At 46.6% G+C, this 27079-nt stretch overlaps 2 protein-coding genes across 3 annotated transcripts in view; one reads left to right on the top strand and one right to left on the bottom strand.

Moving 5' to 3' along the window:
• Nucleotides 1-27079, top strand: part of APTX (aprataxin) — a 104173-nt gene that overhangs the window by 45708 nt on the left and 31386 nt on the right. For both annotated transcript variants that reach the window (XM_077272553.1, XM_077272558.1), the window contains exons 6-7: nucleotides 18232-18458; nucleotides 20250-20353. In XM_077272553.1, the coding sequence (XP_077128668.1) occupies nucleotides 18232-18458; nucleotides 20250-20353 (331 nt within the window). The remainder of the gene's footprint in view (nucleotides 1-18231; nucleotides 18459-20249; nucleotides 20354-27079) is intronic.
• Nucleotides 1250-7973, bottom strand: LOC143810032 (uncharacterized). Its single transcript, XM_077293139.1, has 3 exons — nucleotides 7397-7973; nucleotides 2350-2798; nucleotides 1250-2135 (listed from the first exon to the last, which is right to left on the bottom strand). Exons 1-3 carry the CDS (start codon nucleotides 7971-7973, stop codon nucleotides 1335-1337), a joined length of 1827 nt encoding a protein of 608 aa, XP_077149254.1. The 3' UTR covers nucleotides 1250-1334.

Below are 27079 nucleotides of genomic sequence, written 5' to 3'. Positions count from 1 at the left end.
GACCTCTTCTATCCACAGAATCGACCACCGTGAGAGACCTGCTGGCCAAGTAGAGGCGGCTGGAGGGGACAGCAGCGCGCCTGCAGGAGGCAGCAGCACGCCTGCAGGAGCAGGTTAAAGATCATGGACGCATGCTGCGCCAACTGCTAGCCCACCGCCGTGGGACAATGTAAATATTTTTTGTGTTATAAAAAAAATAAATAAATAAAAAGTTTGTAGTTTAAAACACAGTTATTTTTACCTTTATTTTGTGTTATGTTTTAATGTACTAGGGGAGCAGGCCTGGGCCAGCCGAGCCAAGGCACAGACAAAAGAGAAAAAAAATGTAGACAGCGCTAAAGAGTTTGCAAAACGCATCCTAAAGTGCCTCCATCTTGTACGTCCGCTTGCCAGATGCACAAGATGGCTGCCAGAGATGTTTTATACATGGGGGGGGGGGGGCATACCTGCAACCAAATCACAATCACAACATGGTTAATGCACGTATCATTCGAATCAGTGAGATATATTGGCGGTCAGGCCTGTGTTCTTTTGTGTGATGTCCTTTGTTTCAGTGATAAGGCAGAGGTGCATCTACATACTAAATGAATATTGGCCATAGAGATAATGGAGGATATAGGTGTACACTGTCAAAATCTTGAGTGAATAGCCTCTGTCCTGTTTGTGACCCATCATTATCTACATATGTACACAACTCCTGTGGGTTTCCATTGTAAGCCAGTGGTCCTGAGATAGACATCATGTCTCCGACCTATGCATATGTACACAACTCCTGTGGGTTTCCAATAATGGAGGATATAGGTGTACACTGTCAAAATCTTGAATGAATAGCCTCTGTCCTGTTTGTGACCCATCATTATCTACATATGTACACAACTCCTGTGGGTTTCCATTGTAAAGCCAGTGGTCCTGAGCTAGACATCATGTCTCCGACCTATGCATATGTATATTGATAAACAATGCCTTGTGTAGGACAGGTTTAACTCAATTAGGGCTGGCTCCAACATGTTCATTGAAAGAACAATGGTTTATTACCCAAACACCACAGGCCACCACCACCAGTCATTAGACTTTTAAATGCAAAATTGATCGTTTGCCATGACGTACTATCCCGTTAGAGGATATTAGTCCCAGGTCACTTTGACGTGATAGTACGTCATATGGGATTAAGGAGTTAACCACTTTATATAAATAAAAGAGCCGTGAATAACGGGAGTAATGCAAAAAATTTTTATCAAACACAAGAGAGTTGCCTATTAAAACAATGTCATTGTGGAAACCAAAAGCATAAAATATCGATTGTTCAGTTTACGCTAAACATACAAGTTTTGTTTTTACACGGCGCGATCCTGCCAGGGCACAGCTCCAGAACCATTAAAGTACAGGCAGTATTTTTCTCTACAGTCCCTTGCATCGTCTGCCTGTCTGCCAGATCCCAGCGCTTGAAGACCTGTTAAATTTTCTTCTTGTGCCCGCCATTCCCCGGGCACAATATCTCCGGTTATTGGGTCCACAGAATCTATAAATGAAGGAGGAGAGTAGGAGCTGGTGTCGTGGCGTCTCAGGAAGTTATGGAGCACACAGCATGCCAAAACCACAAAGTCTATAGACTGCAGCTTCAAGTTGATAGCTGTGTGGAAAACTCTAAACCGATTCGCCATAATCCCAAAGGCATTTTCGACCACACGACGGGCCCTAGACAACCGGTAGTTAAAGATTCTCCGCTCCGCTGTGAGTGTTCTCTGCGCAAATGGCTTCAGCAGATGTGGATGAAGAGGGAAAGCTTCATCAGCGATGAAAACATAATTGAGGTTTCCCTTTGTGTCTTCATTTCGTGGCAACTGCAGTTGATTGTTCTTCAAGGCTTCCCCAAATGAAGTGTGGTCAAAAACACCACCATCGGAGACTCGACCGTTCATGCCAACATCCACATCCACGAACTCATAGTTCGCATTCACAAGGGCCATGAGGATCACACTGAAATATCCTTTGTAGTTATAGAAAAAGGATCCTGAGTTGGCTGGTTGCGTGATGCGCACATGCTTGCCATCCAAGGCGCCACCGCAGTTTGGAAACTGCCACAGCTGCTCAAAATCGCAAGAAATCTTCTTCCAGTCATCCGCCGTCTTGGGAAACTGCAAGATGAAAAGGAAACATGTACAAATTAGGAAAAATAAATTAATAAATAGACTGATTGACGCGCAGTATGGAGTAGTCAAACAAAGTGAACAATCCAGAGTATGCAGGCAGCCATTGTATCAGACTGCTTCACTGACTGAGAGGGTTGCTGAACACTATATGGACATAACATAACAGCATTCAAAACCAATTGGAGGAAAAAATAGTCACCTCCATATAATGCCTTAAGCTCTGCACAATGGCCTCGCATGTCTCCGGAATCAGGACACTCAGTAAAGGCCTGGAAACAGCAGCAGAAAATCGCAAATCCTGAAGAGACCTTCCTGTGGCCAGAAACCGCAGTGTCACCGCCAACCTTTCATCCACGGGCACGGCTGCACGCATCGGCGTATCCCGCTTTTGTATGAGTGGCGTAACAGCAGCAAGTATTAACTTGAAGGATTCCTCTGACATCCGAAGGTAGTTTCGGAAATCCTGAGGGTTGTTATCACGTAACTCTCTTATCAGACCCATGTGTGACAATGTAGACCTTTTCAGCAGCCAGCTCCTGGTCCACATACGACGTTTTCGTTTTGGACGTCTCTCCTCTAGGAGCCGTGCTGCCTCAAACATCAGGGCAGCAGCAACAACAGATCTCTCACCGGAAGTCAGCATACGTGCTAAAAAGAAAACAAACATACAATTAATACACGTGCTAACAAACAAAATGCTTTGACGATTTATCTAAATATAAATAAATTGTGCTACTGGCATAAACTGGGCAGTCCACCACGCAACAGCTAGAGCTGTAAAATATACAATAGGCCACGCTGCAACTCACAGCTTGAGATGCTCTGGCCTACTCTCAATAATCGACAACACTCCAGCGTTAACATGAGGTAAAAGCCACGTTGAAGGGTACTGTCTGCTACGCTGAAGCGTTGTACATACCTCTTGCGTTAAAATTCTGTAGTTTAAAGTCCAGGGAATCCAGGTGATTTAGGAGTTCTGGTTCAAAGAACGTGCTTCAGAATACATCGCTCGACAGTTCCGGTTTTATCGGCAGGGAACAATGGCAGTACGTCTGGCGAATGAGCGCACAATATTGTACCCCCCCAATCAGCACACAGGAGGTGGAGAATTTGACGCTCCTACGTATCACTCCTCTCCACCCACTACATCGTATACAATATCATGCGCACCTATGTCACACGATGCAATCATGCCGCCACAGCGGGACACTAGACGACGAAAGAAAGTTTCAAACGTTCTGCTACGACGTACAATTCTCAGCGGGGGTGTCTGATCGCAGTAGCTGTCAGACACTGCGATATCGTATGTATATCGCTGCAACGTCACGGATCGTACTGTCGTAGCGATCAAAGTGCCACTGTGTGACAGTATCATAAGATTATTTTCATGCTGCACCAGTAGTGGATGGGCACAGTTAGAAAAGGGCCCCTGTGCAAGAACAGTATATGGGCCCTTTGTAGTTCAATAATGCACCAGCAACAGAAGCTTGATTGCTGTTTTGGAGGTGGAAGTGGTCCCCTTACCTCTCAGACCCCTATGTGGCTGCAGAGGTTGCACCAATGGTGTGTCTGCCCTTGTGCTGCATTATGCCTTGTACCTGGTCCCCACTTTAGAAACTGGCAAATAAACTGACCCTCCCACAGACCTAAATGCATTTGCAACCTCTAACATGAAAAGCATCTGAGAAAAGTGTTGAAGAGTTATAAAAAAATGTATGAATTTAGTGGTAATATCCCTAAGCGTGCATACTGAACAACTGCACAAGCAATGAAATGTCGGTGTCAGTCGCTACCGGAGGGAGAGTTGGGGCTTTTACAGTGCCCTATGTATTGTATTTCGGAAGCCCCAAAGATCCGTGCTAGTGATGGCTGCATGTAGCTGGAATTTTGTCATTTATCAGAAAAATCTTGTGTTCCACTGATTATTCAGTACACAGTCTTGGATCTACTTGGATAAGAAAAATAAATATGATTCAATATGAAAAAAAAGTAATCAAATACAGTGAGCAAAAATAAGTATTTGATACCCTGCCGCTTTGGCAAGTTTTCCCACCAACAACAAACCAGCAAGGATTTTGGCTCTCACAGACCAGTTAGTATTTCTTTAAAAAGCCCTCCTACTCTGTACTCATTACCTGTTATTACCCCTCTACCCAACAAGCCTGTTTGCACCTTCATGGCCAGGCCAAATGTTTTCATTTCTGACCAGTGTCACTTTATGAGGTAACTGTGGAATGATTCAACGGATCCCGGTGATTCTGAGACTGTTTTTCGTGACATATTTGTACTTCATGGTAGTGGTGAAATTTTGTGTTTATTTGTAAAAAGAAAATTTTTTTTTTGCAATTTTCAAACTTTTAATTTGAATGTTTTTAAATCAGAGAGTTATGTCACACAAAATAGTTAATAAACAACATTTCCCACATATCTACTTTACATCATCACAATTTTTTTAATCATTCTTTTTGTTAGGAAGTTATAAGGGTTAAAAATTTACCAGCAATTTATAATTTTTTCAACAAAATTTAGAAAACCATTTTCTCTAGGGACCACATCACATTTGAAGTGATTTTAAGGGGTCTATGTGACAGAAGATACCCTAATGTGATAACATTCTAAAAACTGCACACCTCAAGGTGCTCAAAACCACATTCAAGAAGTTTATTTAACCCTTCAGGTGCTTCACAGGAATTAATGGAATGTGGAATTTCACAAGGGTAACAGTTAAAAAAATGGACCCCAAAATTTGTTGTGCAATTTCTTTTGAGAATACCAATACTCAATATGTGGGGGAAAAGCATTCTTTGGGCGCATGGCAAAGCTCGAAAGGTACAGAACGCCATTTGACTTTTTGAATGCAAAATTTGCTGAAATAATTAGCTGACGCCATGTCACTTTTGGAGAGCCCCTGATGTGCCTAAACAGTGGAAACCTGCCACAAGTGACCATTATTTTGGAGACTAGACCCATCGAGGAACTTATCTAGATGTGTGATGACCACCTTGAATCCTAGGTGCTTTTCAGAAGTTTATAACGCTTAGCCATGAAAATAGAAAAAAAAATCACATTTTCATTTTCCCCATAAAAATGTTTTTCCCCCAATTTTTGCATTTTCATAACGGTAACAGAAGTTGCACCATACAATTTGTTCTGCAATTTCTCATGAGTACACCAGAGACACCCCAATTGTGGGGAAAAACTACTGTTTGCGCACATGGTAGGGCCCGGAAAGGAAGGAGTGACGTTTTTGAATGCAGAGTTTGATGGAGTCGTGTTCGGCTTTCGTGTCTGGAGAAATCCTGGCGTGCAAAACAGTGGAAAACCTCCACAAGTGAACCCATTTTGTAAACCAGAGCCCTCAAGGAATTTATCTAGACTTGTGGAGAGCACCTTGAACCCCCAGGTGCTTCACAGAATTTTACAACATTGATCTGTGAAAATGAAAACAATAAAAATTGTCCCACAAAACTAATGTTTTAGCCCAAATATTTTCATTTTCACAAGGATAGCAGGAGAAAGTGGACCCCAAAAGGAAGAAAGCGCCAAATTGGAGTTCAGATTTTGCTGGAATGATTTGAGGGTGCCATGTCACATTGGCAGAGCCCCTGAGTTTCCAGAACTGAAGAAACACCCCATATATGACCTCGTATTACAAGCTACACTCCCCAATGAATTCATTTGGGGGGCAGTGATCATATCGACACCACATGTGCCTCACAGATTTTTATAGTACTGTGCGGTGGAGAAAGAATAATTAAATTTTTACCACTAAAATGTTGTTTTGGCCCCTGTGATGAGGGAGCCGCCGCCATCTTGGACGGGCCTACTAACAGAAGTTGGCGTGACTCCATTTTCCTCGCCAGGCCAGGCACAGAACCCAGACATTGTCATCAATGCAACCAGCTGGGACACTTCAAGGCTGTATGTCCCCAGCGTCTTAAGGCCCCATCCCTGTCCCCGAAACCGTCCACTGTATTATATGTGGGAGGGGGTGGTGGGAGGTCCCTGGACAATTACCAACCCGTCACTATCGGCCGCTCAGCGGTCATGGGACTGCGGGACACAGGCACTGAACGAACCCTGGTACGTCCTGAGGTGGTGTCCCCTCAAGACTTGGTGCCGGGGAAAACCCTTTCCGTCTCCGGAATTGGAGGCGTGGAACCGACACTGCCTGTCGCCAAAATGTTTTTGGACTGGGGCGACGGGAGGGGAATGCGGGAGGTTGGAGTAACGTCAAATATTCCTGCCAATGTATTGCTTGGGACCGATTTGGGGCGGCTAGTGTCTCAGTATGTGGCCACTGAACCCCCAAGTTCGGCTCCCCAAGAATGTCATGACTCTACTGTAAATGTTGATGTGTTGAATGTGCCTCCAACAGTGGAGGAGGGAGTGAAACCTGAGGGTACTCCATATACTGACACCACACACACAGGGAGGACAGGTGAGGAGACTGTAGGGGAGAGCTCAGAGGTGGAGGGAGGGGCTGCTATGGGCAGTGCAGGGCCCCTAAGTGAATCCAGCCTGCTGAGTCTAGGGCCCCTATGTTACGCTAGGAGGGGCAAAAGACAAGAGTGGGCCCATTGGACCGTAATACCGAACCTCCCTCGAGCGAGCGAACCAGATTGGACAACCCCTATACAGGGATAGTTAGGGAGCAAGGTCGAAGGTAACTAGTACTACGGATGCCAGGACCAGGGATCGGCTCCAGAGGAGGAGATAGAAAATAACGAGGGAGAGAACACAAGGAGACGTGGGAAGAACCACGGAAACGGTAGCAGCAGGATAGGGAGCTCCTAGGATGAGGAGAAACGGAACACAGGGCAGGAAACCAGGACTAGACGGAGTAAGCGATGGACCTGAGTGCAGAGCCAAAACACAGAGGAACTCTGGTAAGATTAACTTAACAATCAGGCGCCTTCACAAAGCAAGGGCGGCCTGAAATACTAAGTGGCTGCTTCCTATTGGCCCAGCAATGCTGCCGGGTCAGGTCGTAGCCAGGGATGAAGTGGAGGAGTGTGCGTGCGCCCGGTCCCTAAGGAGAAGATGGGAGGAGACCGGGCGCGTGACAGGCAGCAGAGGGGAGGCGCGCCGACGTGCACGCAGAGACACACGCCGGGACCCTGACCAGGAAGGAGACGGGAGTGACGCGGGAGCGCCGGCCGAAGAGGAGGAAGAAGCGGTGACCGTGGCGCCGACAGGGGTGAGTATAGATGTAACATTACCCCCTCTCTTAGATCCTCCCCTACCCCTCTTGGACAAAAATCTCTTAAGAATATGAGGTGCATTAATGTTCTCCTGAGGTTCCCAAGATCTCTCCTCGGGCCCAAACCCTTTCCAATCAATTAAGAAGAAGGTTTTGTCCCTGACCTTTTTGGAAGCCAAAATATCTTTTACCTCAAAAATATTATCTGCACTGACCGGGAGAGGAGAAGAGTCGGAAGTAGGATGAAAACGATTAAGAATGACTGGTTTTAGGAGAGAAACGTGGAAAGCGTTGGGAATGCGGAGCGAAGCAGGCAACCTCAGCTTGTAGGACACATCGTTGGTGCGGCGGAGGACTTCAAAAGGACCAATGTAACGAGGACCCAACTTGTAGGAAGGTATCTTCAGTCTGATATATTTAGAAGAAAGCCAAACCCTCTCGCCCGGAAGATAAGTTGGAGCATCAAGGCGCCTCTTGTCGGCATGTCTTTTCATGCGTTCACTGGCTCTTCCAAGTGCCTCTTTAGTCTCAAGCCAGACTCTGGAAAATTCTAAGACCTCTGAATCAGCTGCCGGGACTCCAGAAGAGACAGAAATCAGTAAAGGAATGTTGGGATGCATGGCGAAAACAACAAAGGATGGAAATTTGCCAGAAGATTATTTAGGATGGTTATTATAGGCGAACTCAGCCCACGGAAGAAGTCCAGACCAGTTATCTTGATGAGAGTTAGTGAAGTGACGCAGATAAGAAGACAGCACTTGATTTACTCGTTCTACTTGGCTGTTGGTTTGCTGATGGTATGCAGAGGAGAAGTCTAACTTTACCTCCAAGAGAACACACAAAGCCCTCCAGAATCGAGATGTAAATTGAACTCCACGATCAGATACAATATGTAGGGGAAAACCGTGAAGTCGAAAGATGTGCTGAACAAAGAGCTTAGCTAATTCGGGAGCAGAAGGCAGTCCTAGCAGCAGAACAAAGTGCGCCATTTTTTAAAAGCGGTCCACTACCACCAGAATGGTAGAATACCCGGAGGAGCGAGGCAGATCCGTGATAAAATCCAAAGCGACATGTTGCCATGGGAATGATGGAACCGGCAATGGGAGTAGAAGTCCCGAAGGTAAACGTCTGGGAACTTTGATCTTAGCACAAGAAGAACACGAGGCAGTGAAATCGATCACATCCTGACGGAGAGAAGGCCACCAATAGAACCGAGAAATGAGATCCAGAGTCTTCTTAATGCCCACATGACCAGAGATCTTGGAGGAATGTCCCCAACGTAGAATCGTCCTCCTATGAACCTCAGGAACGAAGGTTTTGCCTGGAGGTGGAATGATCAGGTCTACGGGAGCCACAGTAACAACTTTGGACTGATCAATTATGTGCGAAGTTCTCTCCTCCAAATCGGAAGGTAGAGGATCTTTGGGACAGAACCGCGCCAGCACCAATAGAAGATGCGTCCACTTCCAGGACAAACGGTTTGTTTGCCTCGGGATGATGTAAAACAGGCGCGGCTTCAAAAGACCGTTTAAGACTTAGGAAAGCATCCTCAGCCTCTGGAGACCAGGTTGCAGAACTGAGTCCTCTCCGTGTAAGGCACGAGATAGGCTTGGTCACAGATGAAAAATGCGGAATAAACTGACGATAGTAGTTGGCAAACCCGAGGAAGCGTTGGATCGCTTTTACTCCAATTGGCCGAGGCCACTGGAGAATTGCCGAAAGTTTTTCAGGATCCATTTCCAAACCAGCTTCAGAGACAATATACCCTAGGAAGGGCAAAGAGGCTTGCTCGAAGATGCACTTCTCCATCTTAGCGTAAAGCCGGTTCTCCCGTAATCGTTGCAGCACCAGACGAACACTTCTCCGGTGGGAGGATAAATCAGGAGAGGAAACGAGGATATCGTCCAGATAGACCACAACGCAGGAGTAAAGCATGTCCCGGAAGATGTCGTTGACAAATTCTTGAAAAACCGCAGGTGCGTTACACAGACCAAACGGCATGACGAGGTACTCGTAATGACCATCCCGGGTATTAAATGCGGTCTTCCACTCGTCACCAGGTCGGATTCGAATGAGGTTATAAGCGCCGCGTAAATCTAATTTAGAAAATACACGGGCCCCTCGTAGACGGTCGAAGAGCTCAGGAATGAGCGGTAGAGGATTCTTATTCTTAATAGTAATCTCCATCAGACCCCGGTAATCAATGCACAGCCGGAGAGAACCGTCTTTCTTTTTTGCGAAGAAGCCGGCACCTGCGGGTGAAGAGGATTTACGTATAAACCCCTTAGCGAGATTCTCACGGATATATTCGGACATGGCAGACGTCTCAGCCGGACCAGAAGAAGGTTGAGAAGAAATGACCGGACGAACGGACCCTAAGCATCTCTCTTGACATGGATGTCCCCATCGGAGAACCTCGCCGGTGCACCAGTCCAAAACGGGTTCATGTGTCCGAAGCCATGGAAGACCGAGGAGTAAGGCATGGGACAAGTTGGGCAAGACATAAAAGGCAATTTTCTCTTGATGTAAGGCTCCTACTTGCAGAACTAGTTCCTCAGTGACCATGACGACAGTCTCTTGCAAAAGTCTTCCATCTACGGAGGCAATCATACGAGGATGTTCAAGGGAGATCACGGGAATCCGATATTTCTTCACCTCCTTTAGCCGGATGAAGTTGCCTGCCGCACCTGAATCCACATACGCAACCTCTGAACCACGTCTCTGACCTTGGATAATCAAAACAGAAAGGGTAAGGGGTGGAGAGGAAACAGATACACCTAAGGAGGCCTCTCCTACCTGACCTAGGTGGAGGCGTTTCCCGGCCTCTCAGGACAAGAACGAAGAAAATGCGACGCTCCCCCACAGTATAAGCACAAGCCCTGTGCCAACCTCTCTCTACGACGACGTTCAGCCAACTTCACCCGGTCAACTTGCATAGGTTCCGGGATGGCACCAGAGGCAGAACTAGAGGGCCGAGGACTAGGTGGTCTAGAGACAGAAGAAATGATGGCCTAATGGGTCTCCTCTCCCTAGCAGCCTCTCAAGAGCGCTCCTGAAAGCGCAAATCTATACGCGTAGCAAGAGAAATGAGATCCTCCAACGTGGTCAGAGTATCTCGGCCAGCAAGTTCATCCTTAATCTTGCCAGACAATCCTCTCCAAAAAGCCCCTACCAACACCTCGTTGTTCCACCCTAGTTCTGACGGCAATGTGCGGAACCGGATAGCGTACTGCCCGACAGTGAGGGAACCCTGCTGTAAATTAAAGAGCGATTCTGTAGTTGAAGCGAGACGGCCAGGTTCATCAAAGACCCTCCGTAAGGTGTCCAAAAAGATGGCTATACTAGACACCACCGGATCGTCTCGTTCCCAAAGAGGATTTACCCAAGATAGGGCCTCTCCCTCTAAGTGGGACACGATAAAGCCACTTTGGCCCGATTGGTAGGGTACTGCTGAGGCAGCAGCTCAAAATGTAGACGACATTGATTGAGGAAACCTCGACAAAGCTTGGGATCTCCGCCATAGCGAGGAGGTTTGGCTAAACGAGGAGAAGAAACTGGCAGTGGATCAGGGGTGCACGGGGAGGTTTGCAAAGCGAGCAGACGGTCATCTACTGAGGCCATATAAGACAAAATGTGAGCTTGGGTATCCCGTTGCTGGACCAACTCTTGCTGGAGACCCGCTAACTGAGTGGCGTTACTAGGATCCGCGGCCTGTAAGGTGGACAAACGGGAGTCCATTGTCTTCATAAAAGACATAATGCGGGTCTGGTTTTCTCATAGAAAAACCAACTCCTTCTGAGCTGAGGCCCCGGCGGGATCCATGTCCTGATTGTACTGTTACGCTAGGGGGGCAAAAGACAAGAGTGGACCCACTGGACCGTAATACCGAACCTCCCTCGAGCGAGCGAACCAGATTGGACAACCCCCATACAGGGATAGTTAGGGAGCAAGCTCGAAGGTAACTAGTACTACGGATGCCAGGACCAGGGATCGGCTCCAGAGGAGGAGATAGAAAATAACGAGGGAGAGAACACAAGGAGATGTGGGAAGAACCACGGAAACGGTAGCAGCAGGATAGGGAGCTCCTAGGATGAGGAGAAACGGAACACAGGTCAGGAAGGCAGGAAACCAGGACTAGACAGAGTAAGCGATGGACCTGAGTGCAGATTCAAAACACAGAGGAACTCTGGTAAGATTAACTTAACAATCAGGCGCCTTCACAAAGGAAGGGCGGCCTGAAATACTAAGTGGCTGCTTCCTATTGGCCCAGCAATGCTGCCGGGTCAGGTCGTAGCCAGGGATGAAGTGGAGGAGTGTGCGCGCGCCCGGTCCCTAAGGAGAAGATGGGAGGAGACCAGGCGTGTGACAGGCAGCAGAGGGGAGGCGCGCTGACGCGCACGCAGAGACACACGCCGGGACCCGGGCCAGGAAGGAGACGGGAGTGACGCGGGAGCGCCTGCCGAAGAGGAGGAAGAAGCGGTGACCGTGGCGCCGACAGGGGTGAGAATAGATGTAACACCCTACAGGAAGAGGAACAGGCCACTGGGGGAGGGGGCGTTCCGGGACAGGATCCACCAGGTAAGACCCCAGGGCAGGAGTTCCCCACACCCGGGATGTCAGGAGGGCAGGGAAGTCTGCCTGACCCGGCGACTTGGTCAGGAGCCAGAGGGAAGCAGGCGCTACCCGTGGGCACAGCGGTCGTGGCCGCTGTCACCAGGAGTGGGAGCGCCCGAGCCCAAGGAGCCTTGCAGAGGTCCGACGGCTTCCCCCTCTCTGACCAAGTGGCGGCCGAGTCAGACAGCGGCCAGGAGACAGATCCCGGGGAGCTGACAGCGGAAGTGGCAGTGTCGTTCATTCTTGCCACCTCGAGTCAGGGATTTCAGGCAGCGTTGGAAGCTGATGCTCAAAGAGCAGGCAGCACAGCCTCCCGGGGAGTCAGACCGCGAGCGGGTGGTCTGGGACCAGGGACGGCTGTACCGAGTAACGGTCCAGCAGGGTTCACCGGAGGCGTGGCCCAGGGACCGACAGTTAGTGGTACCCTATCCGCTCAGAGAGAAAGAGGAGGAGGCAGAGACGGCCTCAGAGAGAGACAGAGGAGGAGGCAGAGACTGCCTCAGAGAGAGAGAGGAGGAGGAGGCAGAGACAGCCTCAGAGAGAGACAGAGGAGGAGGCAGAGACAGCCTCAGAAAGAGAGAGGAGGCGGCAGAGACAGCCTCAGAGAGAGAGGAGGGGTCAGAGACAGCCTCGGAGAGAGAGGATGGGGCAGAGACAGCCTCAGAGAGAGACAGAGGAGGAGGCAGAGACAGCCTCAGAGAGAGAGAGGAAGAGGCAGCGACCATGTAATGCTGATGGGTTGTCCCGGCAAGGAGAAGGTGCGGAAGGGCGCATGGGGGAACACAGGAATGTGATGCCCCCTAGCGCCCTCTAAAGCAGGGAGGTTTGATGAGGTTGGCGTGACTCCATTTTGTCTCCTGGTCACAGGTCTGCAGAGATGAGTGCTCCTGGCCCTCACCTTTTCTCATGAATAAAGTTCCTTTTAGCATGGTAATGGAATTAAGTTCAGTGTAGCAGGCAGAAGGTACTTCAAAGCTCAATGAGGAAGCCACACCAGCAGGGGACAAGTAGATGCCTGAGGGCTTAATTAAAGCACGCATGTCAAGTGGCCACAGGATACACGTCTACTATGGCTTTTCCAGTCGAACCGTCTCCAACGTGGAATCACGAATTATGGGCGCATCGTCCGAGGTACAGACTCATAAAAAATATCCCCCTCGCCCTAAAGAAATTGCGCATCTGCCAGTGCAACTCCCGGGTCCGTGGGAGTTCTGAAACCTGAGATATGGAGATCAGCCTCCCACAGCGACCGAATGGGTCCGGGTTTGGTCCCCGGGCGACCGGCAGAACAAACCTCGTGCGCTGGTACTGCCCGTGTACTGATCCGATCATCCTGAGAGAAGTTATCCCATTTATTAGATATTGCATACAGATCTTGCAGGGAAGCTGAAGAGTGGAGATTGCTAGCCCACCCAGTTGCAGGGGGGAGGGACACGGAAGGTTTAAGAGCTGAGGACACTTGGAGAGTGACACACACTCAACAGAAGAAGATGACGATGAACTAAGGAACGGTATGCCAGCCAGAGGGGAGCAAGCACACGCTTTCTAGGGGCTGCCCGGCAACTAAGTCTTGGACCTGCGGAACGCTGAGCCCCCCGGCTTCCACAAGCGACCTTCAACCTGGTAAATTGACCTCCAGCGTTGTACCTTTAAGCCTTGTATTATTATTGTTATATTTTACTCTGACTGTAACTATTGATATATTTTTACTGTATATTTTTGTAATTACCTAGTGCGCCCTTAAGGCAATCAAATCATAAATTAATTTTGGGCTGATCCTTTTACTCTGATTGCGAATCTTAGAATACCCAGCGTGGGTAACGGGGCAGTCTCACCAGCGGTCATTTGCTCTAGGTGCAGTTCCCTTTCTGACCTGAGAGACAAAGGGGGCGCCGGATTGGTGACGTGGGAGGAACTGGGCTTCCTTCACCGCCCCAAATTTTTAATTTTTCTAAGGGCTAATAGGAAAAAATGGACTTTAGTTTGTTGTAAAAATTTCTCCTGATTGCATCAATACCCTACATGTTCAGGCACAGTGCAAAGCTCAGAAGGGAAGATGCACCATATTATTGTGCAGATTTTACGGTTAGGGTTTGGCAGTGCCAAGACCCACTGGGAGAGCCCTTGAGGTGGCAGAACAGCAGAACTCTTCATAAGTGATCCCATTATACAAAATACAATTTCTAATGAATTAATCTAGGGTTGCAGTGATCATATTGAAACAACAGGTGTGTCACAGAATTTATACCATAGAGTTCAGAATAAATGTGCGCTGAGCCTTACTGCGATCTCTGGGAGGCATAATGAAAGAATCAACATTGGTTTTATTTATTTTTTTATGCCATATATCATGCGGAGTAAAGGTACCGTCACACATAACGATTTCGTTAACGATATTGTTGGTTTTTGTGACGTAGCAACGATATCGTTAACGAAATCATTATGCGTGACAGCGACCAACGATCAGGCCCCTGCTGGGAGATCGTTGGTCGCTGCGAATGATCAGGACCTTTTTTTGGTCGCTGATCACCCGCTGTCATCGCTGCATCGGTGTGTGACTCCGAACCAGCGATGTCTTCACTGGTAACCAGGGTAAATATCGGGTTACTAAGCGCAGGGCCGCGCTTAGTAACCCGATGTTTACCCTGGTTACCATTGTAAATGTAAAAAAAAAAAAAAAAACACTACATACTTACATTCCGGTGTCTGTCACGTCCCTCGCCGTCAGCTTCCCGCACTGACTGTGAGCGCCGGCCTCAAAGCACAGCGGTGACGTCACCGCTGTGCTGTGCTTTACGGTCGGCGCTGACACAGTCAGTGCGGGAAGCTGACGGCGAGGGACGTGACAGACACCGGAATGTAAGTATGTAGTGTTTTGGGGTTTTTTTACATTTACAATGGTAACCAGGGTAAACATCGAGTTACTAAGCGCGGCCCTGCGCTTAGTAACCCGATGTTTACCCTGGTTACCCGGGGATTTCGACATCATTGGTCGCTGGAGAGCTGTCTGTGTGACAGCTCTCCAGCGACCACACAACGACAAACCAACGATCACGGCCAGGTCGTATCGCTGGTCGTGATCGTTGGTAAATTGTCAAGTGTAACGGTACCTTAAGATTAGGCGACTTTATTCTTCGGGTCGGTGCGATTACAGCGATACCAGATTTACACCGGGTTTTTATCTTTGGCTGGTTTCACTCACTAAAAGATGATTTTTATTGCAAAAACGCGTCTCCATATTTTGAGAGCTATAATTTTTCCATATTTCGACCGACAGTCATGTGAGGTCTTGTTTTTTGCGGGACAAGTTGACATTTTTATTGGGATCATTTTCTGACACATAACAGTTTTTGACCGCTTTCTATTTTGATTTTTTGGAGACAGAATGAACAAAAACCAGCAATTCAGGAATTTTTTTTTTTTTTTTTTATAATGCCGTTCCATGTGTGGTTCATTTGATAAGGCAGCTTTATTCTTCGGGTCAGTACGATTGCAGCAATAGTACATTTGTATAGTTTGTGTTTTTATGTTTTGGTGCTTTTGCAAAGTAAAAACTATTTTATGGAAAAAATATTTTTGCATCGGTGTATTCTGACTGCTATCACTTTTTTATTTTTCCACTGATGGAGCTGTGTGGCAGCTTGTTTTTTGCGGGACAAGATGATCTTTTCAGAGATAGAATTTGTATTTACATTCATCTTTTTGATCGGGTTTTCCACTTTTTTTTCCAGGATATGATAAAAAGCATGTTTTTTCCTTAGTTTATTTTGTTATGGTGTTCACTGAAGGGGTTAACTAGTGGGGACAGTTTTATGGGTCTGGTCCTTACGGATGCGGCGATACCAAGTGTGTGTGTTCTAATTTATGTAAAAAAAATAAATCAGTACAATTTTTTTTATTTTGTGATTTTTGTTTTAACTGTTTTTTCAACTTTTTTTTCTTTTCTTTAACACCTTTTTCTTTTAGTTTATCATATGACTTTCACCAGCCTTATCACAGTTAAAATCCATTGCACAATATATTACAATGGTGAGCTTTGCACTGACACAAGCACCTGAGACCGGGGCAACGGTTGGGGCCCCATGATGACGTTGCGGTTGCGCCAGTCGGAGTGCAGAGGGGGCTATCTCCCTCTGCACGCATGCTAAATGCTGCAATCGCAGTATTTAGGGGTTAAAGTGCTGGGAACGGTGCAGGCACTGCTCCTTCACCGAGTTCTGGGTGTCAGCTGTTAGAATCAGCTGACGCCCGGTATCGATCACGCGCACAGGCACAGCCTCTGTGCACGCAAAATCTAAGGTCGGTAAGTACCTGCCGACCAAGACGTACTGAGTACGTCCAAGGTCAGTAAGGGGTTAATTGCACCTGTTTGAACTCGTTACCTGTATAAAAAACATCTGTCCACACACTCAATCAATCACACTCCAACCTCTCAACTATGGCCAAGACCAAAGAGCTATCTAAAGACACCAGGGACAAAATTGTAGATCTTCACAAGGCTGGGATGGGCTACAGGTCAATAGTCAAGCAGTTTGGTGAGAAGGCAACAACAGTTGGTGCAATTATTAGAAAATGCAAGATTTCACCTCGTGGGGTAAGGATGATTCTGAGGAATCAGCCCAGAACTACATGAGAGGACCTGGTCAATGACCTAAAGAGAGCTGGGACCACAGTCTCAAACATTACAATTAGTATCACACTACGTCGTCATGGATTAAAATCCTGCAGAACATACAAGCTCCCCCTGGTCACGCCAGAACATGTCAATGCCCATTTTAAGCTCTCCAATGACCATCTGGATGATTCAGAGGAGTCATGGGTCACTTGGTCAGATGGACCTCTCCATTCTTTGTAGGTGGGAAAACTTTCAAGATCGGCAGTGTATTAAATACTTGATTTCTGCACTGTATATTTTCACTTGCATGATTATTATATAGCACTCCCTACAAGACTAGGGGTTATATGCTTCCATTATTCTTTTTGATGGCTGCAGCTTGACCAAAACAGATTTCTATGAATTATATGGACAGCCATTGAGTTAGTGGTTACCTGAGAAATGTATCCCGCAGTTATACTAGGAATGTGGACCTTCTTTCTCACAGCACGTCTTACACACAGTGTGTGGGCTCATATATTGAATTCATAGCGTTCTGTCTTCATGTTATGTAGTGCTGCTGAAATCTGAGTTCTTGGAGTATAAAATATGTGCTTGTATCTCCTGCCTAATGGTAACTGTATTGACTGTCACTGAGTTTTCTCAGAAACTCTTTGTTTCTAAGTCTATTACTAAAATGAAGATTATTACATATGCAGTACAGCCATTATGGAGCGGGATGGAATGTGTGCAGGAGGTTCAAGCACTCCACACAGGGCAAGTGCAGGATTTCTTAGCCAGCCAGCATCTGCCTCTACGGTCTCATTCAGACATATGTTTTTTCGCCATGGGTTCCATGGTTAGATCATGTACCCATTATCAGCTATTCACATGTCCCTTTTTTATTTTTGCTATTTTGTGTGCACAAAAAATCAGTCATGTGAGTGTTACATCAGCATTACAGACTGCACACGAATGGGAATTGGTGTAAATTAATGTTACAATGGATGGAAGCTTTGTGATTATTTTTTTTTTCATACATGCAATTCGCTGAGGATAAAATGGACATTGACCAAATGCTGATTAAAAATGCTGATGACACTCAGACCATTTTTTGTGTACTTGAAAAATCACTCACATCTGAATGAGACCTAACCGTGATCAGAGCTGCTGTTAACCCTTTAAATCATTAACAGTGATTGACAACGGCACTTAAACCAGGCGATACTGCTCAGCTGATCACGGGTTGCAAAGGCTGAAAGCTGCCATCATTCCCATGTGAAGCCCATGATGTAGAATTATGTAGTCTTGCTGTATACAATACAATCAATCAAATTATTGCAAGTCCTCATACAGTGAACATTGTAAAAGGAAAAAAAAATATTATAATGCCAAAATTGTTTTTGGTTGCCAGTTTGGCCGATGAAACAAAGAAAGACTGGCTAAAGCAAAGGCAGAATAGAAAGTTGCTAAATACCCTGCCATATCACAATCAGATTGTGGTTAATATTGCTGTTTATAGTTGGAGATCCAATGATCGCACTCCCATCAGCATGCTAGGTTTATCATTTAGCTTTTGCACTCAGTCCAATAGCCTGTAATAAATGTGATGAGTTGGACTATGTGCTTGGTTGTGTTCACCTTGCCAATTTTCTTGTTATACAACATAGGTGTTCAAAGATGACAGAGTTGTAGTAATTAAGGACAAATACCCCAAGGCACGTTACCATTGGCTGGTTCTACCATGGCAATCTATTTCGAGCCTGAAGATGCTGCGTTCTGAACATCTGGAGCTATTACAGCACATGCATGCAGTTGGGGAGAAGATTGCACAGCAGCATTCAGCCCACAGCAGAGCCCAATTTCGGCTAGGCTACCATGCTATTCCAAGTATGAGGTATGATTTACCCCTCCCCACTGTATTCTCGCCTTTGCCCTCCTCTCTCTCCTTATACTGAATTAGTTGTGAAATCTGTGACGTAATGCAGCTCCAAAGTCACATCAGGGATATTTTCCCCTAACTTGCTCTTATAGCCATACTGTGCTCTCTGCACTTCTTTCAGATACTGTAAACTTATTTGTCTGCAGTTCAGCATCTTATTTGCTTATCTTTAAACCCCATCTTGAGTCACATATTTTACTGCATTTTATTTCTCTGTGCTTTCTATAAATCCCATGACGCATTAGCACAGCATTGCATGGGCAGCTAGCTAGGACCTGTATCATCTGTCAGTCGTGGTAATAATGTTATTATTCTTCTCTATATATTCCAATGGATTATAAGGCTGTCATCATCTTCATTATAACCTAGTCTGACAGGAGCTGTGTAATCGTCATTTACTGTGATAGTAGCTATTACCCCACATGTCATTTCAGATGGTGACTCTCTTTTGAGAAAATAAATTCATGTAATCACCAGGGGATCACCATAAGATCACTAGACCTAACTAAAGAGAATGGATCCCTGAATTTTCTGTAAGAAAAAGCAAGAGCTAGATGAGGCTGAGTGACATAGGTTGAAAGACTAGTTAAAGGGCCACTGTCACCCCCTCCAGCCGTTATAAACTAAAAGAGCCATCTTGTGCAGCAGTAATGCTGCAGTCTAACAAGGTGGCTCTTTTAGTTTTTGATTCCGTTATTCCCTCAATAAAGCGTTTTAAAATTTGCCCTAACTACCTGTCTGCAGACCTGGAGGCGGTCCGAAGCCTCCTCTGCGAATCTCCCAACGGCCGTCACTCTTCTCTTCTGGGGATGTGGTCGCCGCCCCCTTTGCGCTGTTTCTTCTTAAATCCGGCGCCTGCGCTGTGCGTGCCTGCCTGTGACAGGCGCAGTCTTCATTGTCCGTCATAGGTCAGATGCAGGGTGCCTGACTGCGCCTGTGCGGGCAGTGCGGCCACCCTGTTGCTGAATCCCCGCCCCGCACTGTGTTATTCATTATGCACAGTGCGGGGCTGGGGTTCCTGGGCATGCGCACTGCGCTGTTCAGACGGTCCCCCGCCTTCCAGCGTTGCCGTAATATACAGGTTTCCTTGCCAGCGTTTGGAATGAAGCAGCCGCAAATAACAACGCTGGAAAGCGGGGGAGCTGGGGGAGCGTCTGAGCTGGGGGAGCGTCTGAACAGCGCAGTGCGCATGCCCAGGAACCCCAGCCCCGCACTGTGCATAATGAATAACACAGTGCGGGGCGGGGATTCAGCAACAGGGTGGCCACACTGCCCGCACAGGCGCAGTCAGGCACCCTGCATCTGACCTATGACGGACAATGAAGACTGCGCCTGTCACAGGCAGGCACGCACAGCGCAGGCGCCGGATTTAAGAAGAAACAGCGCAAAGGGGGCGGCGACCACATCCCCAGAAGAGAAGAGTGACGGCCGTTGGGAGATTCACAGAGGAGGCTTCGGACCGCCTCCAGGTCTGCAGACAGGTAGTTAGGGCAAATTTTAAAACGCTTTATTGAGGGAATAACGGAATCAAAAACTAAAAGAGCCACCTTGTTAGACTGCAGCATTACTGCTGCACAAGGTGGCTCTTTTAGTTTATAACGGCTGGAGGGGGTGACAGTGGCCCTTTAAGAGTGAATTGGGAAAATAAATCACTGTGGTTACCCTTCATCTGATATTAGAATAAAATGTGCGATACAGGATATAACTTCATGCCCTCTTTTTCCTCATTACATTAATGTTTTACAGTCACATTCATTTGCATGTCATCAGTCAAGATTTTGATTCCCTTTGCCTTAAAAACAAGAAACACTGGAACTCTTTTACTACCGATTATTTTGTGGAATCTGAAGGTAAGCTTTCAAAAATCAGTTGTGTTTTAGGACTCTTGTTTTACAACTATGCCTGAATGCTCTGCAAAAATGTTGTTTTTGCCCATGTCTGGATGTATAATTGGGGTTTATTCACATGTGTTGTTTATTTTTTTTAAACTATTTTTGTTTTTTGTAACACTTTATTATAGCATTAGTAATGGAGGTATCTGACAGACACCTTTAAAGGGAACCTGTCACCAGGTTTGGCCGATATAAGATGCGGCAACTGCCTTTAAGGGCTTATCTACAGCATTCTATAATGCTGTAGATAAGCCCCCAATCTGACCTGAGAGATAAGAAAAATAAGTTTTATTGTACTTACGCGGGGGGGCAGTCCGGTCCGATGGGTGTTGCAGGTCCAGGTCCGGCGCCTCCCTTCTCTTTGTGATGCCCTCCTGCTTGCTTCACAGGCTCCCCGGCATCGCTCTCCTGCGCAGGCATGCTTATCTGCCCTGTTGAAGGCAGAACAAAGTACTGCAGGAACGGGATGATGGGCAGCCATGAAACAAGTAGGAGGACGGCGATAATAAGAAGATAGGAGGCGCCGGACCCTGCGACACCCATCGGACCGGACTGCCCCCCCCCCCCCCGGGTGAGTATAATAAAAGTTATTTTTCTTATCTTTCAAGTCGGATCGGGGGGCTTATCTACAGCATTATAGAATTAGAGGACTTTCGGATTAATTATATACATAACCAACACCATATCACAAAATCACCCAATCTATAGTGCACACCCATATGGTAATAAGAGGGGAGAATATATGGGTGCTGTCATGGGTTCTGGAAAAAACGGCTACAGGTAAGTAACCTTGGGGTTTTCGCTTCATCCATGACAGCACATCTGAGAGATTTCTCAAGAAATTAAACACCTTAGGGAGGGACCACCGATTGCAGCACTCTTCTACCAAACGTTGTCAGCAGAGGAAAGATTCTGTCTGTAGTGCCTAAAGAAGGTAAATGGTGAGGACCAGGTAGTGGCCTTACAAGACTGATACCTCCACTTTCCCTGCCCAGGAGGTTGCATTGGTTCTGATGGAGTGAGCCTTGATGCCTTCAGGAACTGGAGCACCACTCGTAGAGTAGGAGAAACTAATGGCCACCCTGATCCATCTGGAAGTGGTAAGCTAGGATACCCACCCCATACACCTTTCTGCTACTTTGAAAGGCTATGAACTGGGACTGGTCTTTTCTCCACTGACTGGTCATAGATATATATTTTAACAGTGTCCTTCTGACATCTAAGCTGTGGAATCTTTTCTCCCTTGGATTCCTAGGGTTATTACAAAAGGAGGGTATAATAATTTCTTGGCTCCTATGGAACTTTTGGGCTACTTAAGGAAGGTAAGCCGGGTCAAGTCTTAGTATAACCCTATCCTCATATATCTGTGAATAGGGAGGGCGTATGGACAGGGTCTATATATAGCTCACCCTGCGGGCCAATATCAGTACCACCAATATAATTGATTAAGCGTGAGGAACTTAGCTGAATTCCTGTAGGAGTTCAAACGGGTCTTTGGTTAATGTGTCTAGTACCAGATTTAGATCCCATGGGGAAAATCTTGGGATTTTGACTGACCTGGACCTGCCAGAGGATTTTATGAATCGTGAGACCCATTTATTGGCCACGAGATTACAATTATGCAATGCGCCTAAGGCTGAAAACTGCATCTTGAGAGTACTAGTTGCTAGTTCTAGCACCAAACTGACTGCAGGAATTCTAGAATGGAACCTACTGGAGTGTTATCCCCTAGAAGCCGCCCTTAAAGTTCTAGAAATGTTTTCCATGTCCTGCCATAAATCCTTATTGTTACCGTATTTTTACTCTTTAACAGGGTGGAGACTAACCCTGGTGAGAAACTTTTCTGACTCATTATTGCCCTTTCATATTCCATGGTGCTAGATATGGAACCCCTTCACTTGAGAGTGGCATACTGGACCCTGAGTGAGAAGGTCCATGATCTCTGGCAGGATCCATGGATCTGACACTGACATTGCCCTGAACAGGGAAAACCATGGTCTTTTCAGCCAGAATGGAGCAATCAGAATCAGCCTCACCTGATCCTCCCTGATCTTCCTCACAACTGTTGGAATCATCAAAGGGAAGGCATAGGCCATCCGGAAGATCCAGGGGACCTGAAGGGCATCTACCGCGTACAGGTTTTCCTCTGGGTTTAGCAAATAGAACTTTTTTAACTTCCTGCTCAGCTTGTTGGCAAATAGTTCTCGCATGGGGACAGCCGGACATAGACCTATCTGATGAAAGACCTGGGAGTTCAAGGTCCATTCCCCGTTTCAGCCTTTTGCGGCTTAGGAAGTCTGCCTTGGTATTTTGTACCCCCTTATATGCAGCGCTGTAAGGGACAAAAGGTGTTCTACCAGCTGTAAGAGTCTGCTTGCTGCTATCATTAGAGAGTGGAATCTTGTTCCCCCTGGTAATTAATATATTCCACAGTCGTCCATCATGACTCGGACATGGCGACCCAGAAGGAAGGAAGAAAGCCTTTCCACAGCACTCAAGTCTTTGATATTTGATGCCTGGTTTCTCTGGAGAGATGACCAGGTCCCCTGAATTGTGTGATTTCTCAGATGTGCCCTCCAGCCGAAGTTGCTCGCATCTTTTGTAAAGGTACCGTCACACTAAGCAACGTCGCCAGCGATCTGTGACGTTGCAGCGTCCTAGGGAGCGATATCGCTGTATTTGACACGCAGCAGCGATCAGAATCCCGCTGTGAAATTGCTGGTCGCTGCTAGAAGGTCTGCACATTATTTGGTCGCTAGGTCGCCGTGTATCGCCGTGTTTGACAGCAAAAGCAACCATACCAGCGACATTTTACGCTGGTAACCAGGGTAAACATCGGGTTACTAAGCGCAGGGCCGCGCTTAGTAACCCGATGTTTACCCTGGTTACCAGCGTAAAATGTAAAAAAAAAACAAACAGCACATACTCACATGCTTCCCCCGGCGTCCGCTTCCCACACTGACTGAGCGCCGCAAATTGAAAGTGAAAGCACAGCACAGCGGTGACGTCACCGCTGTGCCCTGCTACTGCCGGCGCTCAGTCATTACAGGAAGCGGACGCCGGGGGACGCATGTAAGTATGTACTTACATTTTACGCTGGTAACCAGGGTAAACATCGGGTTACTAAGCGCGGCCCTGCGCTTAGCAACCCGATGTTTACCCTGGTTACCCGGGGACCTCGGCATCGTTGGTCGCTGGAGAGCGGTCTGTGTGACAGCTCTCCAGCGACCAAACAGCGACGCTGCAGCGATCGGCATCGCTGTCGCTATCGCTGCAGCGTCGCTTAGTGTGACGGTACCTTAAGTATGTCATCTACTGGTCTTTCCCATTGGACCCCTGATGTTAAATTTACTCTCTGCCCACCGAGAGAGGGAGTTTCTGACCCTTAAAGAAAGTTCCACCTTCCCTTCTAAATTTCCTCTTAGCAATATCTGTGCAGACAGAATTTCCCACTGAAGCTGGCTCATGTGGAATTGGGCCCATCTTACTGCTGGGATGCAGGATGGCAGGGATCCTAACAGGGACATTGCCTTCCTTAGGGTCATTCTTGGATGATCTATTGCTGTCAAGGCCAGGTTCACTATTTTGTCCTCAGGTAAGAGACAGGTGTGGCGTTTGGAATTTGGAACCAGGCCTAGGAAGGACTGTATTCTCTCCAGGCTAAGCCTTGACTTGAGAGTGTTCACCATCCAGCCAAAATTTTCTGGGATGATTCTCACATCTCTCAGCTGTGATGCACAGTGGTCTTCCGATCTTTCCACTATATAAGGAAGTCATCCACGTAAGGGACGATAAGTGTTCGGAGTGCGAAGGTAGGCCGTCACCTCTGATATTATCTTGGTAAAAACCCTTGGAGCTACTGACAACGCGAATGGAAGATCCCTGAATTGGTAATGTTTGATTTCTCCCTGAATGTACTGGACCACCCTTTTGGCATTTCCGTAATGCGCAGGGTAGATCCACCAGGCCTAGACCTGGTAGATCTTCCTCTGCATGATTCCTCTCCGGATTCCAGGGAATCTCCCAGGCTGGGCAGCCGTCTCTGTTTTTTGGCTCGCCTCGGTAAACTAAATAGCAAAGCCACTAGAGACTCAAGGTCTACAAAAATTCAATTTTCACCAACAGAGAAAAAAAGGCAGCAACACTTACCTGCCCAGATCTTGGAACAAATGCACTGCAGGGTGCAGCCAGCCCATAAAGCAAGATGTTAGCAACACAGGTGCAAAATACCAGGTCAACAGCCACTCTCCACATACCCACTCCTGGAGGGGGTGACTGCCCAGTATACAATTGCACAATAAAGGCCCACATATGGGCTGGCTGCACCCTGCAGTGCATTTGTTCCGAGATCTGGGCAGGTAAGTGTTGCTGCCTTTTTTTCTCTGCTGGTGAAAATTGAATTTTTGTAGACCTTGAGTCTCTAGTGGCTTTGCTATTAAGTTTAGTGTAGGACTCGTAAGCATGGGGACCCTTGGCGTGGGTTACGAGCTTGCGTATTTTGGCCAAAATATCATAGTTACATAGTTACATAGTTATTAAGGTTGAAAGAAGACTTTAAGTCCATCTAGTTCAACCCATAGCCTAACCTAACATGCCCTAACATGTTGATCCAGAGGAAGGCAAAAAAAACCCATGTGGCAAAGAGTAAGCTCCACCTTGGGGAAAAAAATTCCTTCCCGACTCCACATACGGCAATCAGACTAGTTCCCTGGATCAACGCTCTATCAAGGAATCTAGTGTATATACCCTGTAACATTATACTTTTCCAGAAAGGTATCCAGTCCCCTCTTAAATTTAAGTAATGAATCACTCATTACAACATCATACAGCAGAGAGTTTCATAGTCTCACTGCTCTTACAGTAAAGAATCCGCATCTGTTATTATGCTTAAACCTTCTTTCCTTCAGACGTAGAGGATGCCCCCTTGTCCCTGTCACCGGTCTGATTAAAAAGATAATCAGAAAGGTCTTTGTACTGTCCCCTCATATATTTATACATCAACATAAGATCACCCCTTAACCTTCGTTTTTCCAAACTAAATAGCCCCAAGTGTAATAACCTATCTTGGTATTGCAGACCCCCCAGTCCTCTAATAACCTTGGTCGCTCTTCTCTGCACCCGCTCCAGTTCAGCTATGTCTTATACACCGGAGACCAGAACTGTGCACAGTATTCTAAGTATGGTCGAACTAGTGACTTGTATAGAGGTATAATTATGTTCTCCTCATGAGCATCTATGCCTCTTTTAATGCATCCCATTATTTTATTTGCCTTTGTAGCAGCTGCCTGACACTGGCCACTGAATATGAGTTTGTCATCCACCCATACACCCAGGTCTTTTTCATTGACGGTTTTGCCCAGAGTTTTAGAATTAAGCACATAGTTATACATCTTATTACTTCTACCCAAGTGCATGACCTTACATTTATCCCCATTAAAGCTCATTTGCCATTTATCAGCCCAAGCTTCTAGTTTACATAAATCATCCTGTAATATAAAATTGTCCTCCCCTGTATTGATTACCCTGCAGAGTTTAGTGTCATCTGCAAATATTAAAATTCTACTCTGAATGCCCCCTACAAGGTCATTAATAAATATGTTAAAAAGAAGAGGGCCCAATCCTGACCCCTGTGGTACCCCACTGCTAACCGCGACCCAGTCCGAGTGTGCTCCATTAATAACCACCCTTTGTTTCCTATCCCTGAGCCAGCTCTCAATCCACTTACTCATATTTTCCCCTATCCCCATTATTCTCATTTTATGTAACAACCTTTTGTGTGGCACCGTATCAAAAGCTTTTGAAAAGTCCATATACACTACATCCACTGGGCTCCCTTGGTCCAGTCCGGAACTTACCTCTTCATAGAAGCTGATCAAATTAGTCTGACATGAACGGTCCCTAGTAAACCCGTGCTGATACTGGGTCATGAGGTTATTCCTCTTCAGATACTCCAGTATAGCATCCCTTAGAATGCCCTCCAGGATTTTATCCACAGTAGAGGTTAAGCTTACTGGCCTATAATTACCGAGTTCAGTTTTTGTCCCCTTTTTGAATATTGGCACCACATTTGCTATACGCCAGTCCTGTGGTACAGACCCTGTTATTATGGAGTCTTTAAAGATTAAAAATAATGGTCTATCAATGACTGTACTTAGTTCCTGCAGTACTCGGGGGTGTATCCCATCCGGGCCCGGAGATTTGTCAATTTTAGTTATTTTTAGACGCCGCCGTACTTCCTGCTGGGTTAAGCTAAGCAGGTGACATTTAATTGGGAATTTTTATCACTAGTCATTTTGTCTGCCATGGGATTTTCTTTTGTAAATACTGATGAACAAAAGTCATTTAGCATATTGGCTTTTTCCTCATCCTCATCCACCATTTCACCCAGACTATTTTTAAGGGGGCCAACACTATCATTTTTTAATTTCTTACTATTTATGTAGTTAAAGAATATTTTGGGATTATTTTTACTCTCTCTGGCAATGAGTCTCTCAGTCTCAATCTTTGCTGCCTTGATTTGCTTTTTACAGAATTTATTTACCGTATTTTCCGGCGTATAAGACGACTTTTTAACCCCTCAAAATCTTCTTAAAAGTCGGGGGTCGTCTTATACGCCGGGTACAGATAAAATGTGCATATGGTGGGTGGGGGGGGAGTGGTCCCGATGACTAAGACAGGGGGTGT

The sequence above is a fragment of the Ranitomeya variabilis genome, chromosome 1 (assembly GCF_051348905.1).
Source record: "Ranitomeya variabilis isolate aRanVar5 chromosome 1, aRanVar5.hap1, whole genome shotgun sequence".
In the NCBI taxonomy this organism is placed as follows: Eukaryota; Metazoa; Chordata; class Amphibia; order Anura; family Dendrobatidae; genus Ranitomeya; species Ranitomeya variabilis.
Note: the sequence above shows the minus strand (reverse complement) of the source record. Positions and strands in the feature narration are given on the sequence as shown.